The 13378-nt window shown below is 33.1% G+C and overlaps 1 protein-coding gene across 1 annotated transcript in view; it reads right to left on the bottom strand.

The window, feature by feature from the left end:
* Nucleotides 1-13378, bottom strand: part of LOC113514864 (MAP/microtubule affinity-regulating kinase 3-like) — a 117752-nt gene that overhangs the window by 85984 nt on the left and 18390 nt on the right. The window contains exon 2 of the mRNA XM_052891867.1: nt 1106-2035. Coding sequence (XP_052747827.1) covers nt 1106-1912 — 807 coding nt within the window. The 5' untranslated portion in view covers nt 1913-2035. The remainder of the gene's footprint in view (nt 1-1105; nt 2036-13378) is intronic.

The following is a 13378-nucleotide window of genomic DNA, read 5'->3' as shown; positions in this document are numbered from 1 at the left end:
ATAATCTATCTACTCAAAAGCTATCAACTGGAAATACAAGCCAAATCAGCGAATATGACGAAATCGTTTCATCCGAATCATATTGATTCGGATAAAATAATTGAATATTTAATCATTCAAACCATTTATTATTACTGACTAATTTAGAGGAAATCAATACGGGAAATTATATGATACAGATGATGATCAATAATGAACAGTAAATCATGTTGTTTAATTTAGATTAATGATCGTTTCATCCACGTATTCTTTCATGCCCGACGAGAACTGTTCTTGAATGATATGGACTTTCTTAAATAGTTTGGTTTTAGTAATTAAAACTTAATGTTTAAGAACACAAACCAATCGTGTAGCGTCCTTCTTAAAAAACAAGTTTATTGAAACTTAATTGCCCTACTTAAATTCCCATTACGAAGTTCTACACAGTACTTACGAGTTGGCCAACCGGACAAAAATACTTTTGGCCCATTAGGAGTTTTATCTGACATTAAATAAGTTACATTTTTTTCAAACACACGACGTTGCAGTTGGATCTTCGTAAGTTATATACCTACTTATTGACATCTAGCTTTAATTCACAAATTCGTACGCTTGGATTCTGAACTAATGAAATTTAAAAGTTAACTTTTAAATGTCATATTAAAATAAAACAGCAGATTTTTAAGTACGACTTTCAGAAACACAACTGTGAAAACTGTATCCAATTTGGTGCAGCAGCTTTTGGAAAGTTTTTTTATACAACTTAAAATGGCAAACAAGCTGACGGTCCACCTGATGGAAAGTGGTAACCGTCGCCTATAAACATGAACAGTAAGTAACCATAGACATAACAGAGTATACTGTATCGCCCATGGTACCCTTCATGCTTTGCCATTCCTGAGAACTAAAGTGTTATGCTCCAATACCCTGGTATAGTACTGAAATAAACAGATAGAATAAAATAAATTAAAAATATATTGTATTATAGTTATACGCTTAATAAGATACCTGACATATTTTTTCTTAAATACCTCCTATGTCAGTTGTCTAAGTAAAATTTGTTTCATAGTGAAATTCAGATTGTATTAAAACCTACAGACACAGAAGACGTTTACAGCAAGATTACCTGAGTGGATGTTCTCGAGGGAACAGGCGACGCAGGCGTTCTGGGCGAAGCCGAATCAGTCCTGTGCTCCGCTAACACTCTATGCTCATGCTTTGTTCCTCCTACAGAGTTCCTCACTTTCTCTATCCTTGCCTGTATTGCTTTCCGTGAGATAATTTTGGTTTTCTCGTCTTTCGTCCCACCTTCAGCAAACTTTCGCATTAGTCTGGCAGTCGCAGCGACCGAATGTTGCTGTGTGTCAGAATTCGTCCTAGACAATTTAGTAGCGGGCCGCGGTACTGGCGTGGCCCCACCCGTACTACTCCTGGTAGTCTCGTTTCTTTTAAACGGCACAGAATCATGTTCTGTATCCGAATCTGCAGGTAAATAACCTCCACCACCGACGGAGGACACTCCGGTCCGGAGTAGATTTTCGTGCTCAGCGTACCTCACTCGTTCATCAACCGAAACATTACCATTTTGAGCTCTTTCCAAACCTCTTTCCATTTCCCCTATCTGCCGTTCAAGTTTAAGAAGTACATCGTCTGAAGGCGGAATAGGAGCAGTTTCATCTGGTGGTTCTGGTGTTTGAAACGACTTCAAATGAATCGGATGAGCTCTGTTTAATTCGAGACGTTTAGGTGTTATGCCTGATGTATTAACATCGTACTGAGCTCTTGGAGGAGTTCTTTCAAGCATTGATAGGGATACTGGAGAAGGCGGTGGTGCCCCATTGACTGCAGTCTCCGTAGGGTCCTGAGCCGCAGATAGCCGTGGCGCACGGAAACTTTTGCGCATAAAATCTTCTCGCGTTAATTTCCTTTCCATGTTTAGAACATTTCACTTCCTATGTACTTTTATTTAAAACATTTCACTGTTAATGTTTCTTAGAACAGTCCATATTCAACTTAATGAATGTTTTTATCATTTAATCACTTTTATTTCATAAATCTGCAAAACAAATATGGCTGTAGCCAGACACGTTCGAGTCGTTATCAAAAGATAATGAGGCAAGAACGTAATTGTTCATCTAAACAAATCCTGATCATATCGAACAGAGTCGGCCATCGATATCGAATGACCTTGTCACGAACTATAACTCGAAGCAGGAAAGCGACACCGCAAGCCAATGTTCATTTACCACTGACGTCATATGACCACATCTAAAATTCAGGCGAGTAATGACGCACAAGAGCCTATTTCTACTGATATACGAACAATTTCTTTGATAAGGAATTAATAACAGATAAGTTAAATAAGCAATGAACTAATATTAAGGGTACTCCTGCATTAACTTTGAAATAGCCATTTGGCGTGTTTGTATGATGATATTTCATATATAGAACGAGACGAACGTAATAAAACAGGTCGATTTATGAAATGAAACCATATGGGTAAAACGATATTATTGTGACTGAACTGAAAAACAGTATATTTTGAATTTGTTATTGAAAAATAAATTTAAAAAACCAGAACTGAAATCTATAAACGTTACAATTACAACTTAAGTTATGCACAAATTACAAACGATTAAATAAGTCCAAAAGACTAATGACACTCCAAACTAATTCTAATAATACGCACGAATACCTTAAACGGATTAAAATTAAATTGACATAGTACAATGATACCACCATAAAGATAAATAAAGGTCGCTTTGTAATCGACCTTCAGTTTGTATCGATCTAACTTAATAATAAACTAAAAACATTTTTACAACATTCCCGAGAGAATCAAGCTTCAACTTTTGTTTAGAAGAAAACAAAATCAACGTACAACTAAAAGTGAAATAACAGTAATGAGATGTAATTCGATAATAACGACTACTAGCGAACAAATAAAGTTAATGAAATGATGGAAGAAGTCTACAAAAATGGACCTTAATGTTTGATCATAGCATATATATTTTATATAGTAATATGATAGAAGTAGTAAATCTTCTCTAAACAAACATATCAGAAACCACTAACCGCAATACTCTTATTATTTTCCGTATGAAGAATTATATTTCCAATAACAACGCGACTAGTTAGAAAGAGAACCACTTGCAAGTAACACAAAATTATCCGAGGAATTAAAACTAGATAAGCCCTGTTCTAGTCCAGTGCACAGGCCGGAGTGAGACAGCAACAATGGATCCATCTGAAAGAAAAGAGACAAAATGGTAATGTTAATCAAAGCGAATACCTAGAGCCGTTCACCAATCCCAAATTGTTGCACACAAAGCTGTTTCAGCGGTCACAGGTAAATCTGAAAGAGATAGCGATACCGTCACCAAAACACTTGAATCAACATACGAACATGAAAACAATAAGCGAATATAACAATGATGACATATCACCTGCAACACTGTTCAACACATTTATATTACATATTTGGTTTTGGCGTTCTATCACAATGAGTTACGTTTCATCATATCATTGAAGGTTTGGTATTCCTGTAATATTTTATTGTTACTCGTATGTACAATAATAAAATCAATAATAGTAAATAATATATTTGTGTTTTTAATATAAAATTTAGTTTGTTGCTTGTATTGTAAGTCGCCAATTTATAATAAATACTAAAATCTTAAAAAGATGACATAATGAAGTAATAAACAATTTGCTAATTATTAAACGGAGAAACATTTGTTATGCAAATATTGATAATAGTTTAAAGTGTTATTATAAGTCTTCAAGCGGTCTTAATGTTATCAGTTAATGTTACCATATATATGTTGGTAGATAAGCATGGTACAAGATTGGCATGTTTACAAACGCGTAACGTGAATTTAGCAAGAGGAAAAATATTTAGTGAAAACGAAGGTTTCATCTGTAAATATTGTAATAGTCTGTCAAAAAATAAACAATTCGTTCTACTGATGCAGTGGAAAACGAAAGTTAGAAATGATGATGAATGATCATGTAGATTTGAATTTCAAATCAAAAGAAACCAAACATTTTGAAATCGAAAATATTATTATAGTTATAAAGAAATACTGTAACAATAAAATTGACCAAATTTTCTCCATAAACATAGTATTTCGGTTATCGACTAATGTTCCTTTGGGAAAACATTCTATTTTACAGGTTCAAGATTTTCTTTAAAGAATGCAAATGTTTTCGATTTCATCTTGTACAATAATAATATATTATTTTACAATTCAACGTTAAACTCTTATTTTCAAAATCATAGTACAAATTATTAAAATATGCAAGAAAAAGGTCACGACCGATTCGAATGACTAACAGTAAGACCTGTTTATGGTCAGAAACGAATATATAAGAGTTATAGCATCTTGCACATTAAAACCTTGGACTGCATCTATGACAGACAATGCAACAGATGGCGAGAAACTCGATGACTCATTGTGTTTTCGTTATAACAAACACAGAAAAGTGTGTCAGACGGTTTGCAATTTAAAGTATTGTTATCTTCTACCTGTGCCAGAGATTCGTTCCATTAATACATAAATCGATACAGTCGCTTAAAAAACTATAATTTACACGGTAAATGTATTGAACGATAATTGTACTACAATTACAAATACTGAATTTTCTTTTTTACCAAGTGTGGTCAAATAATATCCTAGAAGCGGTTATTAGCTGCTTAATAATATATTTGATGGAAGTCACGTCATTTGTCTGGTGGCTTGTGTGCGAGACCTTGAAATTCTAGGTTCGATATCAGTTAAGAGTTTTGTTGCGTATATTCCAAGCATGGGTCCACATTTACCAAATGCGGTTATTATGCTAAACGCGATGACGCAATTGAAACCATTAAAGTGTCTCGCAGTAAGACGGCAAATAGAAATCTCTCGTCAAGTTTTCTAGATACTAACTTTTAAAATTTTAAAATTTCAAAACTTTATTCTAATTTGAAATATTTTGTTCTTAATTTTTTACTTCATAATTCTTTCTGTGATAATTTTAAATTTAGTTACCAACTCTTTTGTGATTAATGCAATAAACCCATTTGCACATAATCTTTGACAGATTACAGACATAAACTAAAGTAAAAAAAAATTGAATTTAAATTGTTCAGTAACGTGATTATACTCTTTCATAGTCCACACAAAAGCGTCTCGACACAATTTTGATTCAACGTTTATAGATAGTACTTATGTCTATTCTTTTTTTGTGGTCATCAAACGGTAAATGTCTAGCATGATGTTGAATGTATGGCTTTAATGCCAGTACATTAATGTAGGATTAGGATTTAATTTTAATATCTAGGTTGGCGTGTTCCTATGCAATCTCTAAATAATCTCTATTCGTCTATAAAGTTTTTGTTCATGGTCACGAATATACTACGCGAAATTTTTACAAATTCTGTAATAACTGTTCGTGATTCTTTTACAATCAATAGGGTGTACTTTTAAAGTTAAGAATTAAAGGTAGATTCATACTAATTTTGTTACGATCGACATTAATTAGTATCGATCAAAGACGAAAGTAGACAATTTATTTTCAGGCTTTAGACTCATCAGACTTTATTACAGGGTGTTAGATTAGATAATATAACATTATTGTAAACTAACTTTGCCCCGGCTTTGCATGAGTGAACTAACTTTGAAGAACTCTCTACTGTCCTCTATTCACTCACTCATTTCTTGCATGGAAATTTTATATCCCAAATTTTTTGCTTTTTTGCATGATTTTTCAAACGGTTTCCTTCACATAAATATTAACTTGACAATTACAAAACATAGCGAAAATAATATAAATTTAGAACTGCACAATTTAGACTATTTCATCATTATGAAATTGAAGTAGTAGAAAGAATACAAATAAATTGGTAAAATTATATTATACTGAATGGTAAATAATATGGTTTATTACGTAGCATTCCTATAAATAACAAAGTTGTGAGGAACATTTTTTCCAAGATTAAGCTTGGCAAAAAAAAAACTTTCCATGTATATGCCATTAATCAATCTAAGACCTCGAGTGTCAAATGTTACGATTCAACGGAATGCTCGGAAACAAGGATAATTTGGAAAAAGTTGAGGCCAAAGTCTGCGGCTAATAGACGCTCTCCACTTCTATATTTACTTCTACATAATTACCTCAATGCGGATCAATAAAACGTAAATGGCATGCCTGTAGATTTATAAAGCTGTATTCTTATTATAGATAGAATTTTAATATTAAATAAGGAAGATTATACATACTAGATTATGAATTGTATTTTGCATTATAAGCCTTTACGGATAGATGTCCTATCAGAAGTTTTTTATATGAAACTATGGATGTGTTATTGTCAATATTGTCAGATTTATTGTTTTCAATTTACTAGTAAATACAATTCTTAAGTAAATTTCATTTAATATAACTTTACGAGTATTTTCATTAAATTTTATCGTCTCAGTTGGGTACGTATAACCGTGTTATCTACATCTACCGTGAAGCAAGTAATGCGTGCGTCGTTTCACTCTGATGGGCAGATAGTAAGTGCAGTTTGTGAATAGAAGAGACCTCATAATTTTGTCTTCTAGAATGGTAATCATGTACGTGATGTTGTTAGAATCTATATTTTACGTCTAGTTTATCATTTCAAAAAGAACAAATAAAGTCCTGTCGCTAAAGCAATATCTCTTACAGACGACTTCTGGCTAAAGGAAAAAAGAAAGAAGTCGGTATTTAATTAGTGTAAAAATGCAATAAAAAAAGAGATAATGGTTATAGTAAAGAAAAAAGTATAAGGTATATCAAAAATGTATAAAGTAAAACAGTATTATCATTAGATTGTATATATTTAACGGAATTCACGTAAAATACAAGCTTATTCTAGATTAGGTGTTACTGAGTTGTAACTGTTATGTATAAATTCTTATTAATCAATAATTGTGTTCCACAAAAAAAAAATCAATTGTAACAAAACAAGATTTAAAAACTAAACTACTGAACCGGTTTGGAAAAAGTTTCTATGGGACCAATCTGTAAGCATTCAGCCTTCAGATAAAAACAAAAGAAAAAATATAGAGTTATGAGGTGACAAACAAAAATACAACCGAATTGAAAAACCTTCGGAGTAAATGTATTCTAATTCTCAGTAGAAATAATAAATACTTTTATTAGTTCCCATTTTAAAACTAACCACTTTTCACGGGTACATTACGTATGGCGAACATTTTAAAAGCGAATTGATTGACTCATTCTACATTATAGTGACAACAGTCACTCTAAGTTCAATAGCGTTTATTTTACATGTATTAAAGTTTATTTTCCTTTAATATTAACAGCAGCGATCGAGGAGTAAATGTGACAGCAATAAATAAATCAGAGAGATATTTATGGGCTCAACAAAATTACGTCAATCAGAAACTTTGTACGTACAAAAGAGCTTTCATAAAAAATCTATTAGATGATGACAATCTACTGGGAATAATTTATTCAATACTTAATAATATTATACATGTGAAAATGTGTTTGTTTGTTGTTGAAGTTTTAACTGCTCAACCAATATTTCTGATATTTAGCATACTCGTACAATTTGAGATGGAGAAGGGCAGAGACAACTTTTTATCCCAGTATTCGTCGATAGAATCGACATCGCTAGCGAGTCTGTAAGATAGAATGAGATAGCAACACCGGATGACTCATTCCAACTCACGGACTCGCTAGCGATGTCGATTCCATTGACAAATTCGCTTGCCACTTGTCTAGAGGGCCAGAGATTATATAGATAGAGCACTGAGCCTCAAAAACGAGTCAACTTTCTGTCAGCTAATTTGATAATTTCTCGACTCGTTTTTTTTATTAGTGTTCTATATACTTACGAACATAATATATCTTGATGTATTATTTAATAAATAAAATGAGTGTTTATGCATTTAAAAAAAGATGCAGAATTTATAAGACAAAATAAATATAGAAGTTATAAAGGAATCACTCATAACTATGTATCACGCAAAATTGTATGAAAAAGTTGACCCGTTTTTCTTGAAGGATTTCTATGAAGACACTAGTGTCTATATAATCTAAAAAGTCAGTCTTATAGTGTCAATTCTGTTGCAGGAATTTAATTCACGAAGCGATTAACATAAAAAACTTGATAACATCCTGACTCGGCGTACTTACGTACGTATATACGTAAAACTTGGCGTATTTTTAATGAACACCCAAATGATGATGCATGTAAACTATAAAACTATCTCTGTATAATCCATAACGCCTTCAATTATTTCAGAGATAAACAAATGAGCAATGCCGTTGGCAAGTTTGTTACAATCTAAATATATCGGAGTGCACTGGAAATAGCACAAACGTTTTATTAATAGCACAGTTAGGTACGATTTCAATGTATTTATTAATATCTCAGTAACAGCGATATGAAGATTTCGACCAGATGATGTTGATTTATATCTGATAGCGATTGATAACAGCAATATAAAGATTTTTTTGTTATGCGTGAAAATGGCATGGTTACCCCGCCTGCGCTATCGGTATACACCAGCGGGGTACCAGTGAGCGGTGATAGGTGAGGATGAAAAGGCAGGTCAGTTAGCCAATTGTGACGAATTCAATGATAAATTGGTCACGGTGGTTTCCAGGGGGAACCGCGTGGAGGTCGACCTAATAGGATATATTGATAGCAATGGGGGCTAAACTCATCATTACTAGCAATCCCTTCCCCCAATATAAAGATTTAGGACAGATGACGATGATTTATATCTGATGGCGAAAAGTGTAATTCTATAGTCTAACTAACTGCGTTCCGCGACTTCGCCCGTAGTCATAATGTTGATTACACTTTTAACCCTTCCCAAGAAATAAGCTGTCAAATGCAATATTAGCTTGAACGCACTAATCCTTGGAACGGCCTGTCGGATTTGAAGAATTCCTTTTGCATTTGATATGATTGGCCTATTAAAAATCTCGTGATCATCACGAGATTGAGCTGCTCATGTATAGATAAGGAAGGAAATTATTTATCGCCATTTTACTATTCATCAGTTGCTTACACGTGTTTCAGTTCTAAACGACGCCTTTGTTTAATTACAGCGATGAACGTCGAATACTAATTGTAGATTGGCCACACACCGAACGAATTCCACAATCCACTTTTACATTAGTTCAATGGATATAATTAACAACTTTCATAGTCTGTTCTGAACAACAATAGGCGCGGATCATGAAATAGAATTAACCTAACTCACCAAATTGGAGATAAAGGGATTATTGGTAATGAGGTTTAACAGCCTCACTGCTAGAACTACAGCCCTTCAGGTCGATCTACACGCGGTTCCCCCTGGAAACTATCCCGGTCAATTATTGTTAAATTCGTTACCACGAACCAACTGACCTACTTTATCCCCCCCTGTCAATCATGCTTCACTAGTGCCACACCAGTGTATACCGATAGCGCAGAAGGAGCCACTATTTCATTTTCAACCATTAAAAGAAAACTAACCAAAGATGCTGACGTCACGGTACAGATAACATACCAAGTAATTAAGTAACTAACGGTTAAACAATAGTAAAAAGTAACTAACTAAGGAATGGAAGAATTCCTTTCCATCGACGACAATATAATACATTATAGTATTATTGTACGATATGAACACAAACTGCATCTCTAAAGCAATAAGCATGATATCTTAGACCTCAGGAGTAGTTATAATTGAGGGACGGTTTATATGATACACAATATTCCAAAAATCAATGGTGTTGATCATATCTATGAGATGATGGTAATCACAAATCATAAAGAAAGCAGTTAGTTTCCTTATGATTCGTATTAGTATATAAAAATCTCTAAAATTATAATAAAAATTGACCTATAATATCAAAATCATATAAAGAGGTCAAATGATATTTCGTGGAAAGTTTAAATATAAAAAAACTGGCTATAATATAGAAAACTCTGTCAATAGTAACAATATATCTTTTAATGGGAAAAGAAAAATTACATCTACGCTCTATGAATTAAATTTACGCCCTTATGTGGTCTCCCATGTAGACCTGACCACTGCAAACGCCTCATATTGCATTACTTAGAATAACTGTAACTGTAATGTAATCTAGTTCTTTAAATTGCAGTCTCTGTAGTTCTTATTACAATAGCATAGAAGTAATTTTACTTTGCTAATGGGTCAACGTAAGTTGGTGGTAGAAACCACAAGTTTCCGCGACTTATTTCCTTGCTATGTACCTACATATAGGCATTGATAGCTCTTTAGTATCAAGTTGATTATAATTATATAAATTAAATTACGGCCGTGTGGTCTCGGCATAGAATAGGCCACCCCTTCCTTTCCCGTGGTTGTCGTAAGAGGCGACTAAAGGAGGGCGAGGTATGGGCAGCAGCGTCCCAATTAAAACATCTCTAAAGCCTAACTGCGGTTACTAATCCGCCTGCCTAACGTGGTAACTATTGGCAAACCCCTCGAAGGAGAGGCTTATGTACAAAAAAAAATGTACAGCCTTTTCAAAGTCTCCTGTTCTTGATAATTAAGTGTATATAAATTAGTCAGGACAACTAAAATGGTATACTTTTAAACGATAAGTAATAAATATCTGGTAATATTAAATGATTAAAAACAAAAATCTATCTACATATCAAAGATATAATACAAATTGACAGTTCAATTTCTCAACGCGGCAACTGAAAGGGACCACCAAAATATGAATTAACGTTGGCTTTAATTATTTTTTTAAATTGACTTACAGTACTCTTTCTTCACAAGTTGTTAAGTCATACGGGATCTGTACTTTTCCCGGTACCACAAACTTGATTAGTTTTTTACTGTCCGATCCTTGCAAAACCAGTTCGCTGGTCTCTTTTTTTTTTAAATACAGGCGTCTCGAGTACAGCCGAGGCGAGGGGAACGAGGTACAATCGATTGGGGTAACAGGAAATACATTATAACTTTGGCTTCACTGCGATACCTGTTCAGAAGCTTTATATTACTGTCAATCATTTTTTTTTGAAATTTCTACCAACAGCAGTTTATAATATAGCATCTTAACTACGTCAACAATTTTCATATATTCGATGTAAACGACTACTCAAGTAAAATCTAAAAAATCGAGCAAAATATCACACTAAACATTCATAAATATGTATCAGAATTAGAAATCATATTAAATTTTCCTAAATTTCCTGAATTCCTTTCTTAGTAATTTTATAAAAACAATAACGTACCAATTACAGCATATTTAGTTTAATAGAACAAAGCATTAACTTGTATTACTTAATTTATAAGATAACATAACATAAGCCTTACCCATAAGGGAAATTTTGCCAGTAATTGTCACACTGGGCAACCGCGTGTGCAATCGCAGTTAGGCTTTTAGTGATATTTTAGTATCTTAATTTATATTTTATTGATCCTATAATACTATTTGTGAGACAAATTGGTCCAATATTAACAGACTTTACTGAAACCTTATTCAATGTATTGTGATTGCACTGCTTGGGTAATTATAATAGCGGGACATAAGCCTATTACAATTAAATCAAAATATAAGCCTAATGCTCTTAAAGGCGAAGATCCGATTTGGTGGAGCGTTCATCAATTTTCGTATTACAATTTATGATTTCCATAAATATTCTTTTTATCTCAACGCTTGCTACGGCTTTGAGACATTTCGCTTTGAAAGTCGCATTTGAACCATTCCTTATATCGGAGAGTACACTCAGTGGTTATGTGTTGATATTTGTTATCTGTGGTAAAAAAAAACTGCAAGGCGTAAAGGCTCGGTTTGTTATTCGGGTTACGAATTCGTGAATAATCGATTCTGGGAAAAAATTCCAGGTAAATTCAGAAGCAAGTTTGTTTGTTTACAGTGCTATTTTTAGTAAATAATACTTGTGAATTCAAGATACTTACTAATGTTGTTAAGAACGTAATTAGAAGTATACGTTGACAGATGATATATGTATTTAGTAACAAAGATTGAAAATGAGATATTGAGTGGGTTTGGTGATTTCAATAAAATGATTGGAAAAAAATAGTACGATTGATGTATACCGACAATATATGTAGATGTCAATAGGGGACATCCTAGAATTAAAACTACGGAGAACACTATTAGCTGTAGATCAAGATTTGTTTATTAAACAATTAAGTTGCTAATATTACATGTGATATAAATTACTGATATTATCAAAAATCTGATGAAGATTATAATAGATGGAGGTTCGAGCAACGAAATTCCTGAGTTCTCAAGAATTTCTTTGCTCTAATTGCTCTAAATATACTCGGTTATGTCCATAGTACTGTTCATGATTATAGGCGACGATTACCACTTCCCATCAAGTGGACCGTCAGCTGGTTTGCCATTCTAAAATGCATAAAAAAAATTAAAAAGATAACATTTACATACATATTTGAAAAAAAAAAAAAAAACAACGTAAACAAGATCGCAAAGACAGTTTCAATTGAAATCAAAATAATTTTATATGACAATATAATATTTTTGTACACGCAAAGATTTCACAAGCAACTGGCATTGTTTGTAGAAACTCATTTGCTAAATATTTGACCGACTGTTTCATCTACGAGTATATTTAAACTGAGTAAGTGTAAGTATGTAATAAATGACGCATTGCAAAATACATGTTGCAAAATCTTAAATGATGCGCCACTGCGACGGTTCAAATATAAGCCACGCAAATTGCGGTTTCTATTTAAAATTTCTCATAAATATAAGGTGAAATTGCAATCACTAGTAATATTTCAAGGGATTATTTGTCACACCATAAGGTGCGTCGAGCTCTTAAATTAGTATGAGAGGCTCAAAATATTTTGTCATTTTTTCGACTCAAAATCCTTTAAGAAAGATGTCCAGTTTTACTGTTCTTTAAAAGATTAGCAATATTTAAACGAGCAAGATTTTACTTTACAGATCTGCTGTCTGTAAAATCAACAAACATAAAGTAGTCACTTTGGTGATTCGTAATAAAATTTTGAAACGAACAAATTACAATTATCTAATTGTCAGTTTTCTACAAGTTATCGTAAAATGGGTATATTGATAATATCTATTGCGAAAGAAATAAAGGCACGCCACAGTTCTGATGTCTATAACACAGCAGTTGTTAAATATGTAAAATGCAAAATAACTGGTAAAATGCCCTACCATAAAAAGCCCGATTCATATAAAATCGCGAGCAAAACGAAATATCATCCAAAAAAGCTCAACTCGTTTGTAAACCGGTTCCCGGCCACGGAATAGACCAATGAGCGGCCCGTGACTCATCGTGAGCACAATTTCACATCACGACCGATCAGTCGATACTCTGAAAAGATAATTCACTTTAGAGACTAACGCCCGATAAAATTTTAGATAGAAATCAGATTAA

Source organism: Galleria mellonella, unplaced genomic scaffold, assembly GCF_026898425.1.
Source record: "Galleria mellonella isolate WM207_F2 unplaced genomic scaffold, CSIRO_AGI_GalMel_v1 utg146, whole genome shotgun sequence".
Taxonomy (NCBI): Eukaryota; Metazoa; Arthropoda; class Insecta; order Lepidoptera; family Pyralidae; genus Galleria; species Galleria mellonella.
This window is presented reverse-complemented; position numbering and strand designations above follow the sequence as displayed.